General features: G+C 39.9%; 1 protein-coding gene across 1 annotated transcript in view; it reads right to left on the minus strand.

Moving 5' to 3' along the window:
- Positions 1–8,206: 8,206 nt before the first annotated feature.
- EIF3H (eukaryotic translation initiation factor 3 subunit H) overlaps positions 8,207–23,773 on the minus strand; it is a 132,864-nt gene continuing 117,297 nt past the window's right edge. Inside the window, exons 6-8 of the mRNA XM_034763502.1 lie at positions 12,468–12,588; positions 10,589–10,721; positions 8,207–8,492 (exon numbers count right to left, since the gene is read on the minus strand). Of these exons, the coding sequence (XP_034619393.1) occupies positions 8,395–8,492; positions 10,589–10,721; positions 12,468–12,588 (352 nt within the window). The 3' untranslated portion in view covers positions 8,207–8,394. The remainder of the gene's footprint in view (positions 8,493–10,588; positions 10,722–12,467; positions 12,589–23,773) is intronic.

Consider the following 23,773-nt stretch of genomic DNA (forward strand, 5'->3'; position numbering starts at 1 on the left):
GAGTACAGAAATCGATTTAAAGAGCCCTTTATTTCGAAATAAATGGCTTCGTTGTGTGGACGGGTGCAGGGTTAATTCGATTTAACGCTGCTAAATCCGAATTAAAGTCATAGTGTAGACCAGGCCTAAGTCACTGCTCTATTCCAGTCTGTTATTTACCCTGTGATGCGTGTTCGGCAGTTTCCAGTGGACAGTTGTCTATATTACAAAAGGTCTTCCACCAGAATATTCAGTTGTTGATATTCACTTGCCTGTGCTGAGACTATTTGTGTTAATAACAATACAAGATCCCCCTCTACAAACTGCAAGGAAGTGTTTGTTTCTAACTCAAGAATGCTTGTCTTTACTTCGAAAGCTAGCCCCTCTTCAAATATGACCTTGAGGAGTCATGCTAACGACCATGGCATTAAACATGACTTTACAGTCAGTGTAAACAGGGATAAATTGCTGACATAATTGAAGATGGCAGTCAGGGACTCGCTCCTATCCACACTGGTTGCAGAGTTATGTTTAACATCACATTAGTTAACCCAACCTCACTTTGTGAGGACAGGCCCAGAAAAGAACTTGGTATGCCAATTAGAAACTGGTCTCAAACAGGAATGGCTAGATGAATGGCCCTGTATTATGCAAGGGCTACACTAGATGATCAGAATGGTCCCTTCCAGCCTTAAAAATCTACAAATCTTTCCAAACCAGTGATAGTCCCACAGGCATGCAGTGAAAGCTTCAATTTCAAGTATATTATCACAGTGTTTTGAGACAGGCAAGGCCACTGCCACTGCTATCGTCTCATTACTTAACATGTTTTCCAGTTTTAAATGCATATACATAAAACTAAAATTTCTATATGTTGCTTTGTCAACATTTAAGTAGCTTTGTAACAAGCTAGCAGGGTGGGATGGTGAGAGAAAGTCAACTGTGACAAACAAGAACTGAAGTCAGATCCTACAACAACTTGCTTTCGATTGTCTTAATATATGCAGATATGCAAACTTTTGTGATGTGGGCCTTGAGTCTTTCAAAAAGCCTTCAAAGTACTAACTCGATTTACAGCTTGCTGGAAATGAAACGCTCTCCATCACTTTTATTGAGGTATTGAAGATGAAATCACTCCCACAGAATGTTGAAAATAATGTGCACTCTGGTAGAACACTAAATCACATTGCTCAAATATAGAAGAAATATTCAGTCAAAGGCCTAGCATGTCACACTATATTTAAGGGATACCACCCGTAGATGAGATTGGGATGGATTAGTAAATTGAAGAACTTGATGCAAGGGACATAATTTAAAACAGAGTGAAAATTCTTATTGTAGACATTCTTTTCAGGTTATGAATTATGGGCTTTTGTACTCTTCAACTGTATTTTTGTGGGATAAATACAATTAAAATCTTCAGTGTTTATTTTACTGATGCTATTTAGTATCTTTGTAAAAATGATTTGATCATTTTTCCAGGTTTAAATATTTTCTTTAATTGTCTTTACTAGAAATAAGGCATTAACTTTTCTATCACTAAGGAGCCCACTGCTAAATCTGTGTTTTTAGAAGATATCCTTTCAAGCTCTGTAGAATTTGCCACCGCTTAGTATACGATGAGTTGTGTCAACAGCAATCTGTGCAGTCAATTAAAAGATCAAAAAATAAAACAGACCCAGCTTTGTATAAACCTCCTTCCAATTGTAAAGTTGGTATGAAATGCTATTGAATCACATGCTTTGGACTGGTACCAACTCTCTGCTGACTTATAGGCGATGCCAGAACACTCAGTCTCCTAACTAGGGAGGATTAGAGATGTGAATGAGCCAACCCTAGTAGCATATCTAACTCCTGAATTATGGAGACTTTCATCACATTAAATACCCTATTTACAAAATGTAAGCCTACTGTCCAGATACAGACTTGGGGTATGTCTACACTTTGAGCTGGAGGTATAATTTCCATCTTGAGGAGGACATAGCCACACTAGCTCTGAATAGGCTAGCATGCTAAAAATAGAAGAGTAGTTGTAGCATTGCAAGCAGCAGGAGGGTCTAGCCATCCTGAGTATGTACCTAGGGTCTTGGACAGGATCGTACCTGGGACAGCTAGTCCCTCACGTCACCATGGCTATACATCTATTTTTAGTGTGTTAGCTTGGGTATGTCTCTTCAAGTTGGAAAGGACACCTCCAAGCCCAGTGTAAACATACCCAGGCTGTCCAAAAGAATTCAGGGTAAAGTAAGGCACCTAGCTGTTATTGCATACAATCTTTAAGAGAAATAATATTGTTTTTAAGTAAAAGGAAATAAAAGACATGGGCAAAATCTGAAACCAAAAGTGAACATGAAAGTTTGGAGAAGAAGGTGAACAAGGCGTGAAAGACTGCGGGGGAGAACATACCTTCCTCCCCAGTGATAGTACACTTGAAAGAAGAACAGCTATACAGACTACTTCAATTTCTCTGACTGCATACATTCAGGCTGGAGATGTGATTTGCATCACCAACTTCTAATGACTTTTCGGCAAAGCCCCAAGAATTCAGTAGCAAATCATAACTATTAAATAGAAAGATAAACCCCTGATGTGACAAATCACAGATGACTATCAAAATGCAAAATCAACAGACATAGGCCAGTAAGATGATGAATGAATTTCTGTGCACTCAAAACTCCCCAAGCACAAAGAGGAATGCTTTGAATAGCACAAGTGCAAATTAATAGATTCATAGATTCCAAGTCCAGAAGGGACCATTGTGATCATCTAGTTAGTTTGACCTCCTGTACAACACAGGCCATAGAACTTCCCCAAAATAATTCGTAGAGCAGATCTTTCAGAAAAAAATCCAGTCAAAGATATCAGTTGTTCTTTACCAATTGGTTTAGCTGCCTCTACCTGCATAATCTGATTAACTTGTCTTCAGAAACAAAGCGGGACCATCTACAACTTAGATGGCCTGATTTTCCACTACTATGCACTTTATGTGGTCATTTGCATCTGGAAAATGCCTCCACACTTATTTGGCAGCATTTTGCACCCACCCTGCGTTCAACTTTGCTCGGTGCGGAGGACTACACAAGTCGCAGGGCAGTGGAGAGTCAAGCTCTGAGAGCGAGGAAGAGACGGGGGATGTACAATAATAATTCTGAAGCACCCCAACAAGCACCTAATCCCCTCCTGGATTTGTATCTGATCAGCGGTCTGCACAATGAACACTTGCACAAAATTCCATCTGGAGAATAGCTCTGAAAATGCCAAGAACTGCATCATGTACCAGTTCAGATCTTGGATGAGACATGGACATGTCAAATGGGAGCTTATTTGATTGCAGAAAGCAACAGAGCGTCCTGTGGCACCTTTAAGACTAACAGAAGTATTGGAACATAAGCTTTTGTGGGTGAATGCCCACTTCATCCAACGCAAGGTGTGGGTGAATGCCCACTTCATCCGACGCAAGGGATGCGTCTGATGAAGTGGGCATTCACCCACGAAAGCTTATGCTCCAATACTTCTGTTAGTCTTAAAGGTGCCACAGGACCCTCTGTTGCTTTTTACAGATTCAGACTAACATGATTACCCCTCTCATACTTGATTGCAGAACAAATTCTTTCCCATTTGGTCTTGTTTCTTTTAAATGTTCCTTTTAATTAAAGATTGATGACAACCAAGGCAAGTTCAACCATGACTGGCAATTGCAAAGCCATTCTGTTGCCAAGCTCATGCAATTAGTAGGCCCAAAACTCAGCATGAGACCATCTTCTACTGCTTCTTTCAAGGAGCTTTGCTGTGTCAACCTCTGGGAATAGAAAGGCAGTTCCATGCCAAGGACAGAGGTGAGGGGAACAAGTGAACACAACTGGTGTGTCTGTGTGGAGAGGGAGTTGGTGGAAGAGGAGATGGAAGTTTCCTCTTAAACAGAAGGCCATGGGGGAAGGAACTGGTGATGTGAGCAAGTCAAGGCTATAATTAAGGGGAGGGAAGACATTCTGATTCCTGAGGGGGCTCAAATTAATCTGCACAAAGTAGCTTTTATACCACAGCACCTGGCATTGATTGGAGCATGAGTAGTGAACATCACACTAGAATTCAAACTGTACGTCGTGAGGTGGAGGACATCAGCGAGGGTGGTTGCAGCTCAGGCTGTACTGTCTGAACCAACCAGTGGAAATTTAATTTCTGATTTACCAGAACCTATTTACAACATTTCTTTCCTCAGCAACAGAACTATCACACCAATCCTTTGCTCTCCTCCCGCAAACCAAACCTCACAGTAATGGACCTTGCAAGATCTGTTCTGAATAACTTCACAAAAGGAGTTGAGCGCACAAAGCAGGGCTGAGTTCCAAAGAAGTATTTTCTTTGCTGCAGTGCTTCTAAATAAAGGTGTCTCCTGCAGTGAAACTACACACTAGCACCATTTGTTTTTAAATACACGCAAACATGCAGATGTGGAATACACTTGGTAAGTCTGAACATTTAGTTATGAGACCTTCTGTTAACGTCTTTCCAGTTTTGTGTAACGCATAGCAAACAATTCTTTCAGCATTTCCCTGGACCGTTGCACACTTACAGCTCATTTCAGTTATACTACAGTGTGCAGTCTGGAAGTCAAAATTGTCAGTTGCAATCCCTCTGTTTCTCATTAGGAGTCTGTTCTTCCTGCAAGGCACACACACAGAACTCATTAAAAATGATGGGAGCTCCACAATTCAAAAGGGGGGAAAAAACCCAGATCTGTTAGTATCTTGAGCTCACTAATGATGCCGGTAGGTTCTTCACACTGCCAGACTGGAGAATTCTGGAACACTGAGAAGCAGGATTAGTTACTTCAGCAAGTTGATGTAACCTTCAACATGTTAGCCCAAATCCTGGCCCCTGTTCACATGATAATTCACAAGCCAATTGAAACACTTTCTGACTTCTTTCCAGGTACAATTTAAGGACTCCTTTAATGTCCCAAGCATGCTGGAAGGGCTTTGTCATTTGAGAAATGACAAAAAAATAAGTAAATATTAAATCTTCTGATTAAAGAGTGACTGAAAACAACATCTTATGGAGAATGAGCTGCCAGCTCACTGACCTTATTAGCCTGACTTATGGCAACAAGGAACAAAACACCAAGCAAAGGCAGCCCTGGGAACATGGAGCACAAGTGGAGGCTGGCTGCAAGCTCTAAGTGGGCATGGTGTGCAGACACTGCTTGATTTCTCCGGGTGTGTAAATAAACTACCATCCGTATGTTGCTACTCATTTGTAGATCAATGGTCTTAGTGACTCCTCCCTGACCATTCACTCTCTCGGGCTTCAGTAAACTTCCTGTCTCAGAAAACCAAAGAGCTTTCCTTTTGACTGAGGCAGAGGACTCATCCTTTATCTTGTCTCTCAACTCACAACTCATTTATCTCCATTGTCTAACCTTGGCCCTCAACTGTCTTCTCTTCTGAAATTTCCCAAGCATGCCTTCTCCACGGCTAGTGTTACGCCACCTCTGTTGAAATCTTCTGTCTGTTTTCATATTATTACCTTGCTGCAAATCCCTTTTATCCATATAAAATCCACTAAACTCAAACTTTAAGTCCAACATAGGAGAATGTTATTGCCCATCTCTCACATTTACATCCCCCATCCACAAAGAACTCAGCTGGTTCCTCATTCATTTTAGATTCCTGTTCAAAATTGACATCTTGTTCTTAAAACCCTCTAATGTAGCTTTTGCTAAGAGCTACTTTGTAGGCCTTCTTTATTCATTCCCTTCTATGCCACATCTGCTTACTCAACATTAGCATGCCAGTCAGTCACACAGTTGAGTCATTATAGGTATAAGCCGCCTTCTCTATTTCCAGACATCTAGAAGATACTAATTTCCACCTCAAGTCTCCATCTTATTCCAGTTCTTTATTCCCTTCAACCTTGCACCTTAGTTTTCCCTCCCATGCTGTAACTATTTAACTCGAGGTCTTTGTATAGTAAACAGTACTCAGAATAATGTTGTACTGTAACAGGATACTTCATCAGATCTTTGATTTTAGATTAGTTTATACAACAAACAGTTAATGCAAAGGTGCCCAAACTTTCAATCAAGAAAGGCTGTATAGGCAGTTTGCCAGGTGCCAGAGTACATAATTTGCATATAAATTTATATATTATAACTAGTATAGTTAAGGCTAAAAAAAGGTTTCCATTCTAACACTGAATTTTCACATGCTCTTAACTTTCCAAAACATGCTCCTTTTGGGCTGAAATTTTTCATGTTTGATCTCTATTTGAAGGTGAATTGTTCTGAAAAGTTTCAGCTAAATATGTTTACCCTTTTAAGTTTTCTGAGTATAAGTCCCTCCTACTGTTCCTGTTGTATAAAAAAAAATACTGAGCACACATTGTGCTCCAGTAAGGATAACAACAGCTGAACTCAAACTTCAGACTTGCTTGTTGAAGCACACTGACATCCCAAATACTTGCTTAGCTAAATTGGGGGGGGGGGGTTAAGAGTAACCATGTTTGAAAATATAGGATTGATTAAATAGAAGCTTCTGCTAAGCTGTTGGCTGTGAACACTCATGTGCGCACAGGCATTTATTTGGTTACAGGATTTTAAAAGATCAACTGTTGAAGCAGGATAATGTCAGCTTGATTAACTGAAAAGATTTGGACCACAGGATGGAGGAGCTTTTAAGAGCAGCCAGTTTGCTTAGGTCTGGAATAAGTTGCTTACTTACAGCACCTTTGTAGCGCCAAAAGCACATTAGATCCAGTAGCACTGAGTCAGACAAGGAGCCATTGTAGGTTGTTATCTGGACTACACAGAGAGTTGAATGAGCAGGTGTTCACTGTATAGTGAGTCAGGATAGGGTATAAACATGCCAGATGATTAGCTCTGGTCTAAAGTTGTATATTTGTTCAATTTATACACTATGAAAAACTTCCTCATGGCACATGTCACTGTTACAAGACTAGCTGCATCTGTCCCTTTTGTGGTCCTGTTTGAGAGCACCCCCTCAGGTGTCAGGACTCGTGCATTTATCTATCTTGGGGTGGAATTCCACAGTTCTCGCACTCTTAGACTGAGCCCCGAGCTACAGCACCCTGTCGTTCTCCTACACACAGGGTTGAATTAATTCTGGCATCTGTGGTTTTCCCCTTCAGGAACTTGCGACCAGTATTATTCAGTAACACAACAACCCCCTTCAAACCAAAGTACTGGTTGTTTTGCAATGGAAACAGAGCATTTTGAGAAAATGGATTTTAAAACAGTTTATACAAGTCTATCTTAAGAAAAGGCTGATGGTAAACTAAGCAAGTCTAACTTCTTTAGACACCCTCAGAGGAGTGTTTTGTATTTCAGCCTAGTTCTTCCAAACAACTCCTGCTTTTGTTGAGAAAGAAAGCATGCCTTTTTTAAACTCCCATAGTTTTTTTAGTCTTCTGCATTCCGGGTCTTTAGCCATTCTAGACAAAATTAGTTTTGCAGTTTGGCTGGGTAGAAGATAAAAGTTTTCAAAGGTAACAGTTTGGGCATTATCCCTTAACAAGTGTGAAGTGTTTGCTATGGGGTGGTTTATCTTGAGCCATTCTTCATTTCCTGATAGTTTAATATAGGGCTGTCTAGAAAAACAAAGACAATATATTCATACAGTAAACATCCCAGTAACTAGGTCAACATGCAGCATTTGTGAATTATTACCAACCAGCTCCAAATCCATCAATGTGTCTGACAAACTCCACAGAACTGAAATCCTCTATGGTTCTTTTTCTGCACAGCTTAAATCCAGCCAAACTGCAGGGAGCGCTTCACACCTCTGTGTAACAATTTGATTAATCAGTGTTCAGATAATTGAGGTTTAACTATGATGCATTACAAGAAATATATATATTCTGCTGGTGAAGCCTATGACATTTTTGTGCCATGCAAGCTAAATGTGGTACTAAAAAGTCCAGAGAAGTTAAATGCAAAAAACTACTACTAATGCAACATTATGATTGTAAATTCAAGCACTCAAGTCAGGAAATTCAAAAGGCTAAGATTTCTCCTGCAAAGTTAACTCAGCCATGTTGCATATATGAGGTATTTTTTATTCCTAGTTTCCAAGTTAAATACATGTATTATTGGTTGGTACAAATGAACATAGTAGGACACGCAACATGAGTTAATTAATATTGAGTGTTAAGAAAACCCACCATGGAAAATTCCAGTCTAATCTGGACAACAAATAAGGAAATGCCAAACAAAAGTGTTAAATTTGCTTTTATTTTTCTTTAGAAGAGAATTCTAGGCAAACCTGTGTGCCTTGGTTTCACAATATATTTTTCCAATACACAAACAAGGTTTTTAAAAGTGTTGTCAGAAGTATAAACTGAGAGTCAGGGCATCTCCTTTTGTTGGAGATTATATCAAATACCAGATTTTTTTTCTCTTTAGTTGTTGTACTCTTGAAGAGCCTGTGCCATGAAGAGTTTGCCCAGGTTCTGTGCAGTAAACTCCTTGATATTCTGGCAATAGGTATTAATCTGACCTGTCAACAGGAAAAAAAACAAAAAACTCTGATTATAATTTAAAAATTCAAAGAGCAATTATTATTAAAACATACCATTTATATAAGGTAGAGCAGCATCCTGCACAATTTGACTACTCCTATGCTTCGGGATTGGAAAGAGTTTTTAAATACACAAATAGAGTTAGGAAGAACAGTAAATCAAATAAGCTGAATGGATAAGTTAGTATGCATTAAAATGAATTATCACTCCTGTAAGCAAAATCCAATTTTAATTCCAAAAAAGTTGCATCACATGCAACTTCAGAAAAGACAGCTGAACGATATAAAGGATAAACAATTCATGGTGCTGTGTTGGATGCTTAACCACATCAATTAACTGAATTTAGAAGCCCTAAAAACACCGCAAGGCTAAATTTCAGTTTTATCCTTACTCATTTGCTGTCCCAGTTAAAAAAGAATCATCATATATGTTCCACTATTAGTTTGAAAACTCTCCCATCTGACATTTAGTTGGCCATGTTTTCACCAAATATTTCACTTTATTAGCAATTTCAAAAATCCTCAGGCTATGAAGACTTGTCAGTGCTATACAGATCAAACATCTCCATAAAACCATTTTTACACAAGTGCTGCTACAAGTTATTTATCCTGTTAGGAATAGCAAAACAAAGCCAGTTTAATCAAAATTAAGACTGTCTAGCAGACCAATAAACTTTCAATTTAATGCTCTATTTAAAAGTTTTTAAATGCCTCAGAGACAAAACAGTTACGTTTTATTCTTTATCTCCAAACTTAACTCCATATGAATTAAAGAAGTGGATGCTTTCAGTTCTTCCCCAACTATGCTAACGAGAACAAATGGAGAAAGTGTTTTGGCTGAAGGCTGTTTTTGTTTTGGAGTATAATTGTTTTCACTTTCCCTTCTTGTAGAAGACTGAGCCATAACCCACCATCATAAAAGCATGCACACTCAATTTCTCTATTACATTTCATAAAACTATGTTAGCATGTATTTTTCAAGTAGCATTGTGCTGCTAAGATTCATTATCCAAGACAAATTGTACCAAGACAACACTCAAAATTCTGTGGATTAATAAACCAGGGCACCTATTGTTTTAGAACTATACTAAAAAAGTGACTCACTGAAGTGTGTTTTTTCCCTCATTTGAATTGTTTCAAGCAACAAGACTAAGGGCCAATTCTTTTAATTTTGTATTTGTGTGATCGGTTAGTTGCTCATTCCTTCCACTGCACCAGACTACACAGGGCTTTATTTTAATTCTCTCTCTTGCTCTCTGTATATGGTGTGTGTAAAAACCTTCCAAGTTACTTTCAAATGGCGTGAGAATTCAAAATATTAGGGAGCTAATATATCTGAGTGCCTCTCAAGTGAATGCCATCCAATTAGTGGCAACAGTCAATTGGTTCAACAAGCAGAAGAAACTCAAATATAAACCTCATCCTAAAATTAAGCAGTTCTCTTTCTCATCATGTCTCCCATTCTAGGACTCTTTGGGGGGGGGGGGGGGGGGGGGGCGGCAGCTTGGGTTCTATCTTTCTGCTCCTGTGCTGCATCTCTGGTATCTGTCTTGCATGTCCTACCAAGCACAGGAAATGGGAGATGAACCGGAGTCAGGTGTGGCAATCAGTGGCTGCACAAGAGGTGAGATCTGAATGTGTAGGCAAAGACAATGCTCTGTTTCCACTCACTTCTTCAGTTACCTTGGGGCTGGGAGAGAAAATGAAACTATTCTTCACCTAGAGCTCCACCTGGCCAGATTTAATTCTCCCAGCTGTGAAAGAACTAGATCTGAAGAGGAGATAAAAGTGCATGATCCCCACATCCACACAAATTTAAAGCTCTCCCCTACAAACTAGCTTTATGTCTCTATTTCAGTTTAATACTGTGGTTACCTTTAAACTAAGGCTACAAAATTTTTCATCAGCTTTTGTTATATTTCTTAGGTATTTCCCTAGAGAGACTAAGCAAAGGGAAACAGTGCAAACACTGAGATATCACATGACATCATATGTAAAGTGAAAGCAGGATATTAAGGGTAACAACTATATTTTTCCTGTGGCTACGAAGTGAGAAAGATCTCCAGAACCATTACCTGCAATAAGCAGTGAATCCATTCTGGCAGGGGGCTGTGGAGGTTTGAACAGTTTGCTCATGTCCTCTTCAGGAAGCGGAGGCTCTCCTCGACTCTGTCGCTGTAAGTTTTCTTGCTGACGTCTCTGTTGGTACTGGAAACAATGCAACAAACACAGATGGTGGTAGGATTCTTAACACAAGTATAGCTGATTAAAGAGAAGCTTCTCAAATGCAGCCAACAAAGAAATTAAAGGAGTTACTTCACCCATTTGTGGATTTTATTTAATAAATCCTGTCCAATCCCCCAAAAGTACAAACTGAAATTAACTACACTCAACATGCCTATATATCAATAGGGGTTTTATAAAAAATATGTTTAACTTTACTTTTGAGTTGGGACTTTTGTAAGCAGAAAGATGTACTGTAGCATTCTGTATTGGAAGGGGGTTAAAATCCATTTTTACTGAAGCTAAGTCAGCAGTGTATTTGATAGAAAGATCAGCAGGGTGCAAAAGACTCAATTTTCTCAAACAGTCAAATGAGTGACTAAAATTCAAGAGTGTACAAGAAGCCAATTCTTTATGTAATTTTGCAGCAGTTAATAAATAAATAAATACAAATTTAGAAATTCCTAAGTCCTACGTCAACACAATGTTGTTGCTATATGGCAGGGGGAAAAGACCCCTTAATAATGTTCTTCAGCTGAAGAGTGAAAACCACAAATTAACGATACAGAGTTGATTAAAACAAGTTATTGCCCATCAGTACATCTCAAGCTTTATTAGTTCTTTTATCCATTACAAGTGCTTGGGTATGATGTTGCCACTTGGAAGTCATTACTCTATGGGCCACTAGAAGGAAGAAATTAAGTAATTTGACTAGAAGAAGGTGTTTACAGCTTGCTCTTATAGTTCTTTCCTCTTCAATTCTATTTTTACAATATTTTTAAATTAAGTGAAGCAAGACCATTTTTTCAGCCATTAGCTGAATATTTATGTTTTTACAAAAATGGTGCTTAAACTAAACAATAAAGAAATGTTACATTTATGTTTAAAGAGATGTAAAAATTTTAGAAGCCATTTAATGTATTTTGTATGGTACCACAGATATAAAAATATATGTTGGGATTAGCTAGATATATGCAGATAGTAAAGGCATAAACTTTAATCAGTATCTTGCTCACTTAAACTCATAGCAAATATATTTAAATCTGAAGGCCAAAAGATACACAGGATATTTTAATCATTAGTTTGATACATCAGCGCAGAGGTACCTGGATGCATTTCAGTATGCTATCAGGTACGAAATGTTGTCAATCAACAATTTTTCAGCAGCAATGACAAATGTGGTCTTCAGGCCACATTAATGAAGAAAAGGTTAAACATTCATATATCTGTATGTGAGGGAGTTACATTACATTGCACCATCCACTTCTCAGCAGCTGGTTTCTTGTTTCTTATCAAAATTGCTTGCTCTTAATCACAATTGCTCCGTTTTTTAAATGAAGTACAGACTGTTAACTACACTGCAATGATCCACTACTAAAGCAATTAAAGTTAGTAAAGAAATGAGGTGCAACACCCTGGAAGCTACTTCACTCGGATTTTCCAAATAAATGCCTCTCTGCATTATTCACATAATCTTGGCAATACAAAGTGAATACAGAGTTTGTCACCTGATGTTACCATCTCTCTGTTTTAAGTAGGCAGATGTTTGGGGCAAAGAGTTTCAAATAATGCACAGAAGTTAGCTTTCTGAACAAACCTCTATATGTAGCAACTGACATTCAGGGAACTTCTAAAGTGTAGTTTGAATGGTATTAAATGTAGCCTTATATGATGCTTCACCCTTATTTTGTGGGGAAAAAAGCTTTGATTCAGCTTCTCTCAGCTACCAACCTGGTGTTTCTGCTGCTGCTGCTTGCTTGTGTTCCTCAGGTAAGTGTTGTATTTAACAATATCCTGGCTCATTTCATCCACTCTGTCCATCAGCAATTGCAGGCTCTTCCCCAAGTGATTACTGAAATACAAACGTAATTTCTTACTGGTAAAGTTAACCAGAAAAATATTTTAAAATTCAAATGCATTACAAAAAAGTCGCTTGACCACTGTTCTTGCCCAATAGTACAGCTAGTTAGTTTCCTTCTATAAATTCATAGTAACATGGTATGCATTTATTGAAAACCATTTATTGTTTAAGGACAGTTCCACCAGAATGTCTGCCACATACCACCCAATGTGTTTCAACATTTTTCTTTAATAAAAAAAATAATAATAATAATTGGAGAGAGAAAGTTACTGCTAGTGAAAGTCCAGGCCCAGTATAACCATATATCTATCTAAGTATTTGGCTTCCATCACCATAATATCTAAGCGTCTGTGGTCATAGCTTTCTGAACATCTATACTCAGCAGCTAATAGGGAGCTTCAGAGGGAGTAGTGGTTTCAGTCAAGTACAGTGTGCAAGCAGAAAGAAGGTGTGGGAAGACTCCCTCACTTAGCTCCATAAAGCCACTTCCTAACCTCAATCACCTGCAATTTCCAGATCCAGGCCAAATGTATCCAAAACAGTGTGACGGATTTGTGATGTGCACCCCTATACAGTTCCAATACAATGGCTATATTCCATATGCTTGGTTTAAAGTCACTGGTAGCCCTATGCAATCTTCCTGGGTCTCTTGATGGATCAGTTAAACATTCTTCAAGCATTCCTAAAATTAACTAGGCTACCAAGCCATACTTGGAAGTTTTGAAGATATCACTTGCCCTTTAGTCATTGACAGACGGAGTTGCTTCCAGTCAGGCCAATTCAACATTCCATACCGCAGGCCATATGGAAGCAGCATGGCTGGGTGGGTCCAATTTAGGTTATATGATTGGCAAACTTATCCAGACAAATGCAGTCTGTAACAATTTTTATTACCACTTTTTTTTTGGGGGGGAGGGGCAATTTATGTTCAATATTTTACAGGAAAGTTGAATTTTCAAGATATCACAGCAGGACAAGATGGTTTTCACCCAAGAGTTCAGAAGGAACTCAAATATGAAATTGCAGAACGACTAACTGTAATTTGAAACCTATTGCTGAAACAAACCTCTGTACCAGATAACTGGAAGGCAGCTAATGTAACAACAGTTTTTAAAAAGGGCTCCAGAAGTGATCCTGGCAATTACAGGACAGTATACCTCACTTCATTGCTGGGCAAACTGGTAGAAACTATAGTAAAGAACAGAATGATTAGACGCATAGATGAATGTAACATATTGGGGGGAAGAAAAAGGAAATCATGCCTCATCAATGCATTAGAATTCTTTGAGGGTGTCAACAAGCAGGTGGATAAGCATGACCCAGTTGACAGAGTACTTGGATTTCCAGAAAGCCTTGACAAAGGTCCCTCACCAACTCTTAAGGGAACTAATTAGTCATGGGATAACAGGGAAGATTCTCTCATGGATCAGTAACTAGCTAAAAAGACAGAAAAACCAAGGGTAGGAATAAGTGGTGAGCTTTTCCACAATGGAGATGGGTAAACAGCGGGATCCCCCAAGGATACATACTTTGACCTGTGCCGTTCAACATATTCAAATAATCTGGATAGTTTCAAGACTGTAGTCTGCTTTGGACTTAACTAAGATTTACAGGCAGATCTCACAAAACTGGGTGACTGGACAACAAAGTGACATATGAAATTCAACCTTGACAGGTCAAACTAATGCACACTGGAAAAAATAAGCTCAATTACACACACATGTGTAGTTCTCAATTAGTTGTTACTATTCAAGAAAGATCGAGGAGTCATTGCGGACAGTTCTCTGAAAACTTCAGCTCAATGCACAGCAGTGGTCAACAAAGCTAATAGAATGTTAAGAACTATTAGGAAAAGGATAAAAAGAATGTAGAAAATATAATACCACTATGTAAATACATGGTGCAGCCACACAATGTATTTAATATCGTGTCCATTTCTGTTCACCCCATCTCAAAAAGCAGAATTGGAAAGGTTCAGGGAAGGGCAATGAAGGTGGTCAAGAGTATGGAATGGCTTCCATATGAGGATACTAAAAAATATTAGGGCTGTTCAGATGAGGGCGGATATAACAGAGGTCTATAAAATCATGAATGTTGTGGAAAAAGTGAATACAGAAGTGTTATTTAACTTTTCCCACAATACAAAAAACAGAGGTCACCGGATTAAATTAATAGGCAGTAAGTTTAATACCAACAAGGGAAAGCACTTTTTCACACAACACACAATTAACTTGTAGAACTCATTGCCATGGGATGTTGTGATGGCCAAAAGTATAGCTGGATTCAAAGAAGAATTAGATAAATTCATGGAGGATAGGTCCATCAATGGCTATTAGCCAAGATGGTCAGGGATGTAACTCCATGCTCTGAGTGTCCCTGAACCTCTGACGGCCAGAAGCCAGGAGGGGAAGACTGGGTAGATCTCTCCAAAACTGCTATGTTCTGTATACTCCCCCTGAAGCTCTGGTACTGGCCACTGTTGGAGACAAGATATGAGGCTAGATGGACCAGCATGGCCATTCTTATGTTCTTAAGCAAAATAATTATTTTCACAAAACTTTTAGTATGGTATTTATGGTGACAGCATTCATACCAATAGGAGCGTGGGGGAAGGGATATCACTGCTTTGTATTTTACCTCTTTGACTGACTGGAAGCAGGGCTTGCTGGCTTCAGAGTGAGCAGTGCTCAGCCGTACTTGGCTCCAGGCCAAGTTAGTCACACAGACTCCATTTTTTCTTTTCTCTACTGAAATACATTATTACTAGTTTTTAGTTAGCCACCCTGTTTTGTGTACTTCTACATCAGAATCATATAGCCACTACTCCTCTAGACTGTCCATATGATTATTTCCCTCGATCTTTTACAATGCATTCTCTCTGCACTCTTCACTTTTCTAAAGGTTCTTTATGTGCTGTGTGTATTCCAACTGGAAACAACCAGCAGATATGATAGTGGCAGAAATCTAAGGGAATAGTATATAGTTTACCCCCTCACCCCTCCCAACACACAAACGTAGCCTTTAAAAGTGTAAATCGCTCCTATAAAAGCCAGGAAATACAGAGTTACAGCTTAAAGCAGCTTGTGCACCAAGCACAGCATGGTATATGCTTAGAAAGTAGCTAAGGGAGCTCATCATTGTCTCTAAGTATTGGACCTGCTATTTGACAATTCACTCTAAGCAGAGTCTCCTGTTCACCCCACCGTTTATTTTCTACTCAAGTTTTAAAATCTCTTGGGGGGTGGGAAGAGGGGATAAAAGCTTCAACTATACAGCAGCAAGTAAGGTGTTTCTATAATTATTTTTGAACTTCCTGCTTTGTTTTTTTTTGTTTTGGGGTTTGTTTGTTTTTTGGGCATTTTAACTGTATGATATTAGAACTGTGGAATACTGCCATGACCATGGGTGTGTGTATTTTCCACTTTTTATAGAGTTTATATTACCCAGAGTGTTCGCACTGGATATTATCAGAAGCAAGTGCCTATGTGTACATGCACACTAATGGCCTTGTAGGGCATATGGGTATCACAAATACATAATTATTATACAGATAGTGTCCACATGAAATACAGCTAGTTACAGAGAATGATTTTATGTGAATCTCTCTGGGGCCAGTTCAGTTTAGCAGAATACTGAAACAGGGAGTTATTGTTAGAAGTTGTAGTAATATGGTGTTTGCTTTCATTGCCAGGGAAACTAAAAGCTGAAAACCGATAACTTAAACAGATGTGAACTGAGACATGAAGTGATAAGTATGCTCTAACTACAGGACCAAGTTTTCCATAGTTATCTCATACATCTTACGCCAATTCTTGCTCCTACCTCCTTTAAAAAAAAAAAAAAGGACCAACAAGAACTGATTTTTGAGAGTGTAAATGTACATACAAACACATCTATGAAGCATGTCTATGAAGCAAATTAAATAAAAGCTTGTTTTACAAAGCCTGACAGGAATCCATATTTAATAAAATACAAATATAACACTTGGTAAAACAAAATTAGTGAAATTGTTTTCGTCACCCTCTACAACCAAAGAATGTATAGCTCCATGTCACTCAGCTGATATGGTGCAGTAAATCCTTGAAGGTAAAGGGGAGTTTATTAAACACCTAAAACTTGTCAAGTCCAAATGCCAGGCAAAGGAGACATATCATCTAAGGAAAGAAACTGTGGAAGAGGCTCACTTTTGCATAAAAATTTAGGCTTCTGCACAGTCTCAATCTCTGTAGAGAAAATTTAGTAATAAAGACACTTATTTAGAAGATGCTATTCCCTTCCATAGGACAAAAAACTGTAACAATTAATTGCATTCCGCTCTACATAAAAGGTGATATCTCACTGAATGGATTGCCCAATTAATTTTTTCCCCTTCAAATAAAGATCAGGGACAGAGTGGCAAGAGTGTGTATAAGAAAAATTATTGGCAGTTGCACTGTTTGGGAAGGGTCAACCAGTCTCTCTGCAGCCACTCTTCCTCCTTCCACCACTAAGGAACTATGTCCCCTTCTTCAAAAACATTCCCCTCTTCCTGTGGTGGATAACTCTGTATGATCAAGATGGTGATGGAAAACCCTGTTACTGTACTCTGATTTAGGGGTTGGAGGTGCTGAGAGAGCACTTTTACAGATCGATGTGGGAACAGCCTTTAAAAAGGGCATAGGACTAGGAGTCAGGAGACTTGAGTTCTATATTCTCAGTTCTGTGCTTTTGGACAATAAACTTACACACTCTCTGCCTCCGTTTCCCCAGTCCTACATTTCTATGATTCTATAAGGAAGATTTGATCCACCACTTGCCTAATAAAGACTATTTGTGAATATCAGTCACAGACTGATTGCATGTCCAACTGTATTTTTTACCCTGCTAATTACATGGCAACCAGAAGCATATTGTGGGACAGACCTCCCCCCCGCCCCAAACTCCTACAGCTGCAAGGCATCCTGACATTGAAGGTAATGCTTAGCACATCCCTGTGCATTTATACAAAATATGGTGGACTGATTGTCTGTTACAATTTGGGTCGCCTTTGGGGATATGCCTCGTAAGATCCTTAATATTTTCAGAACCACACTCCTCCAGAACACGAATATGCGAGGGAAGGTTTTATGAGGAAAGACCAAGTTCCTTGGGTGTGAAATCCCCTGGCAGAGGCTCTTGACTCCAAGCTTGACATAGATTCATAGATTCTAGGACTGGAAGGGACCTCGAGAGGTCATCGAGTCCAGTCCCCTGCCCGCATGGCAGGACCAAATACTGTCTAGACCATCCCTGATAGACATTTATCTAACCTATTCTTAAATATCTCCAGAGATGGAGATTCCACAACCTCCCTAGGCAATTTATTCCAGTGTTTAACCACCCTGACAGTTAGGAACTTTTTCCTAATGTCCAATCTAGACCTCCCTTGCTGCAGTTTAAACCCATTGTTTCTGGTTCTATCCTTAGAGGCTAAGGTGAACAAGTTCTCTCCCTCCTCCTTATGACACCCTTTTAGATACCTGAAAACTGCTATCATGTCCCCTCTCAGTCTTCTCTTTTCCAAACTAAACAAACCCAATTCTTTCAGCCTTCCTTCATAGGTCATGTTCTCAAGACCTTTAATCATTCTTGTTGCTCTTCTCTGGACCCTTTCCAATTTCTCCACATCTTTTTTGAAATGCGGCGCCCAGAACTGGACACAGTACTCCAGCTGAGGCCTAACCAGAGCAGAGTAGAGCAGAAGAATGACTTCTCATGTCTTGCTCACAACACACCTGTTAATACATCCCAGAATCGTGTTTGCTTTTTTTGCAACAGCATCACACTGTTGACTCATATTTAGCTTGTGGTCCACTATAACCCGTAGATCCCTTTCTGCCGTACTCCATCCTAGACAGTCTCTTCCCATTCTGTATGTGTGAAACTGATTTTTCCTTCCTAAGTGGAGCACTTTGCATTTGTCTTCGTTAAACTTCATCCTGTTTAAGTCAGACCATTTCTCCAATTTGTCCAGATCATTTTGAATTATGACCCTGTCCTCCAAAGCAGCTGCAATCCCTCCCAGTTTGGTATCATCCGCAAACTTAATAAGCGTACTTTCTATGCCAATATCTAAGTCGTTGATGAAGATATTGAACAGCGCCGGTCGCAAAACAAACCCCTGCGGAACCCCACTCGTTATGCCTTTCCAGCAGGATTGGGAACCATTAATAACAACTCTCTGAGTACGGTTATCCAGCCAGTTATGCACCCACCTTACAGTAGCCCCATCTGAATTGTATTTGCCTAGTTTATCGATAAGAATATCATGCGAGACTATATCAAATGCCTTACTAAAGTCTAGGTATACCACATCCACCGCTTCACCCTTATCCACAAGGCTCGTTATCCTATCAAAGAAAGCTATCAGATTGGTTTGACATGATTTGTTCTTCACAAATCCATGCTGGCTGTTCTCTATCACCTTACCACCTTCCAAGTGTTTGCAGATGATTTCCTTAATTACTTGCTCCATTATCTTCCCTGGCACAGAAGTTAAACTAACTGGTCTGTAGTTTCCTGGGTTGTTTTTATTTCCCTTTTTATAGATGGGCACTATATTTGCCCTTTTCCAGTCTTCTGGAATCTCTCCCGTCTCCCATGATTTTCCAAAGATAATAGCTAGAGGCTCAGATACCTCCTCTACTAGCTCCTTGAGTATTCTAGGATGCATTTCATCAGGCCCTGGTGACTTGCAGGCATCTAACTTTTCTAAGGCCTTGGCTACACTTACCAGCTAGTTCGACGGCTGGAAATCGAAGTTCTGGGTTCGACTTATCGCGTCTAGTCTGGACGCGATAAGTCGAACCCGGAAGTGCTTGCCGTCGACTGCGGTACTCCAGCTCGGCGAGAGGAGTACCGCGGAGTCGACGGGGGAGCCTGCCTGCCGCGTGTGGACCAAGGTAAGTTCGAACTAAGGTACTTCGACTTCAGCTACGTTATTCACGTAGCTGAAGTTGCGTACCTTAGTTCGAATTGGGGCGGGTAGTGTAGACCAAGCCTAAGTGATTTTTAACTTGTTCTTTTTTTATTTTATCTGCTAAACCTACCCCCTTCCCATTAGCATTCACTATGTTAGGCATTCCTTCAGACTTCTTGGTGAAGACCGAAACAAAGAAGTCATTAAGCATCTCTGCCATTTCCAAGTTTCCTGTTACTGTTTCTCCCTCTTCACTAAGCAGTGGGCCTACCCTGTCTTTGGTCTTCCCTCTTTCTTCTACATAACTGCCATCACTACAGTTTGGATGGAAGGTGCTTGGAAAGCCATGACTACTGCCAAGCATTTCACAAAGAGACACAGTAGATGCCAAATCAAAAAACAACACATGAAATTGGAGGTGCTATTTCCCCATGACAAACACAAGATATTTCTTATATGCACTGGAAATATCCCTATGTGCATGTTAATGTCCAAAAGGATCAGAGCACAGAGTCAGTTGCCTTCTTCTAGGAACATGTCTCCCACAGTAAATCTTTCCTTTATCTAACATACAAGAAGTCAGATTACATGGTCACAGTGGGCCCTTCTGGCTTTATATACGAATCTATGAGTAATACTGATATAGGTCACTGATATCTAGGATGGGTCAGATCTCTCTTGTCTTTCTGAATACAAAGTAGTTCTCTTCATAGTGTTAGAGGCTTGAAAGGTCTCTTTGCCAGGAGGAGCTAGTATCTTTTCCTGATAAGGAATCCAACACCATTCTTTGCTGGGATGGGGGTTTGTATGTGTACAGTCTGAGGATTTTCTGAAACCTGTGCTTGTAGTCCCTCTAAACAAGGCTCAGGACTCATGTCAGAGATGACCAAGGGCTACTTGGGTAAGAGTAGGAACACTTGGGCCAAGAGAAGGTTCTGGCAGCCTGAATACAAAGTAAATGCTGGTTTATGAAGTGGTGATTTTTCCTTTTGGCTCTTGTGGAAGGGGTATTATGGGCAGGCAACCTGGCAGAGAATTCAGGGATACCTTGATTTTCTGAATGCAATGAGGCCTCTGCCAGCTCCCCAAAGAAATTCTCCCTGGTGTAAAGGCAAATCCTCAAGCTTTTCCTGCCCCACGACAGAAATCACAACATCGCCATTACAGAAGACCCGATAAGTATGACCCTCAAGAAGTACATATTTCTTTTATACAGATTAAGGCACAGGCAGCTGTGTAAAGCATCTATTGTAACCTCCACCAGCTGGTTGAAAATAGGTTGCAAAGGAATGGCAACCTTATTGGATGAGGTTACTTGGCTAAGGTATCCATCATGCCACCTCTAGATTCCTGGACATGTTTCAACACAAGACCTGCTGCTTGGACCATTTCTGGAGAAATGTTAGATCCTCCCATGAGAAGTCAAAATCTCATTCCGCTGCAGTGAATGTATCTTGGAGTAGACAAACAAAAATAGATCTGTGACTAGGGTGTTTGATTTCAAAAGGGCTAACTTTAAAAAATTAAGGAAATTAGTTAGGGAAGTGGATTTGGACTGAAGAACTTGGGGGATCTAAAGGTGGAGGAGGCCTGGAATTACTTCAAGTCAAAGTTGCAGAAACTATCAGAAGCCTGCATCCCAAGAAAGGGGAAAAAATTCGTAGGCGGGAGTTGTAGACCAAGCTGGATGAGGAAGCATCTCAGAGAGTTGATTAAGAAAAAGCAGAAAGGAGTGGAAGATGGGAGTGATCAGCAAGGAAAGCTACCTTATTGAGGTCAGAACATGCAGGGATACAGTGAGAAAGGCCAAAAGCTATGTAGAGTTGGACCTTGCAAAGGGAATTAAAACCAATAGTAAAAGGTTCTATAGCCATATAAATAAGAAAACAAAGAAAGAAGAAGTGGGACCGCTAAACACTGAGGATATAGTGGAGGTTAAGAATAATCTAAGCATGGCCCAATATCTAAACAAATACTTTGCCTCAGTCTTTAATGAAGCTAATGAGGAGCTTAGGGATAATGGTAGGATGACAAATGGGAATGAGGATATGGAGGTAGATATTACCGCATCCGAGGTAGAAGCCAAACTCGAACAGCTTAATGGGACTAAATCGGGGGGGGCCCAGATAATCTTCATCCAAGAATATTAAAGGAACTGGCACATGAAATTGCAAGCCCATTAGCAAGAATTTTTTAATGAATCTGTAAACTCAGGGGTTGTACTGTATGATTGGAGAATTGCCAACATAGTTCCTATCTTTAAGAAAGGGGAAAAAAGTGATCCGGGCAACTACAGGCCTGTTAGTTTGACATCTGTATGTAGTATGCAAGGTTTTGGAAAAAATTTTGAAGGAGAAAGTAGTTAAGGACATTGAGGTCAACTGTAATTGGGACAAATTACAACATGGTTTTACAAAAGGTAGATCATGCCAAACCAACCTGATCTCCTCCTTTGAGAAGGTAACAGATTTCTTAGACAAAGGAAATGCAGTGGATCTAATTTACCTCAATTTCAGTAAGGCATTCAATATGGTTCCACACGGGGAATTATTAGCTAAATTGGAAAAGATGGGGATCAATATGAAAATTGAAAAGTGGATAAGGAACTGGTTAAAGGGGAGACTACAATGAGTCATACTGAAAGGTGAACTGTCAGACTGGAGAGAGGTTACTAGTGGAGTTCCTTAGGGGTCGGTTTTGGGACCAATCTTATTTAATCTTTTTATTACTGACCTTGGCACAAAAAGTGGGAATGTGCTAATAAAGTTTGCGGATGACGGTATTGGGAGGTATTGCCAATACAGAGAAGGAACGGGATATCATAGAGGAAGATCTGGATGACCTCTTAAACTGGAGTAATAGTAATAGGATGAAATTTAATAGTGAAAAGTGCAAGGTCATGCATTTAGGGATTAATAACAAGAACTGTTATAAGCTGAGGACGCATCAGTTGGAAGTAACAGAGGAGGAGAAGGACCTTGGAGTATTGGTTGATCACAGGATGACTATGAGCCACCAATGTGATATGGCCGTGAAAAAAGCTAATGCAGTCTTGGGATGCATCAGGCGAGGTATTTCCAGTAGAGAGAGTACCGTTATACAAGGCACTGGTGAGACCTCATCTGGAATACTGTGTGCAGTTCTGGTCTCTCATGTTTAAGAAGGATGAATTCAAACTGGAACAGGTGCAGAGAAGGGCTACTAGGATGAGTTGAGGAATGGAAAACCTGTCTTATGAAAAGAGACTCAAAGAGCTTGGCTTGTTTAGCCTAACCAAAAGAAGGCTGAGGGGAGATATGATTGCCCTCTACAAATATATTGGAGGAATAAATACCAGGGAGGGAGAGGAATTATTTAAGCTCAGTATCAATGTGGACACAAAAACAAATGGATATAAACTGGCCACCAGGAAGTTTAGACTTGAAATTAGATGAAGGTTTCTAACCATCAGAGGAGTGAAGTTCTGGAACAGCCTTCCAAGGGGAGTAGTGGGGGCAAAAGACACATCTGGCTTCAAGATTAAGCTTGATAAGTTTATGGAGGGGATGGTATAATGGGATAGCTTAATTTTGACAATTAATTAGTCTTTGACTATTAGCGGTAAATATGCCCAATAGCTTGTGATGGGATGTTAAATGGGGTGGGATCTGAGTTACTACAGAGAATTCTTTCCTGGGTGTCTGGCTGGTGAGTCTTGCCCACATGCTCAGGGTTTAGCTGATTGCCATATTTGGGGTCAGGAAGGAATTTTCCTCCAGGGCAGATTGGCAGAGGCCCTGGGGGTTTTTCGCCTTCCTCTGCAGCGTGTGGCACGGGTCACTTGCTGGAAGATTTTCTGCACCTTGAAGTCTTTAAACCATGATTTGAGGAGTTCAATGGCTCAGACACAGGTTTGATACAGGAGTGGGTGGGTGAGATTCTGTGGCCTGCATTGTGCAGGAGGTCAGACTAGATGATCATAATGGTCCCTTCTGACCTTAAAGTCTATGATTCTTATCTGAAAAGTAGTTTTCCAGCTCCTCCCAATTCAAACAATCCTTCATCCCCTTTACCTTCAGCTTGAACCTCCCCCAAATTATCTAGGCAAGGGCATCAACTCTGGGCTGCAAGTATCTCAAAAAATCCCTCCACTCCAAATGTGTTGAGTGCGCCAATTACTCCCAGCAGAGGGCGAGAAGATGGCCTCCGTCAGGGCAACCTTGGATGAAATTGGAAGAATTAGTGCCATGACAGGCAAAA

Source organism: Trachemys scripta, chromosome 2 (genome assembly GCF_013100865.1).
Source record: "Trachemys scripta elegans isolate TJP31775 chromosome 2, CAS_Tse_1.0, whole genome shotgun sequence".
In the NCBI taxonomy this organism is placed as follows: domain Eukaryota; kingdom Metazoa; phylum Chordata; order Testudines; family Emydidae; genus Trachemys; species Trachemys scripta.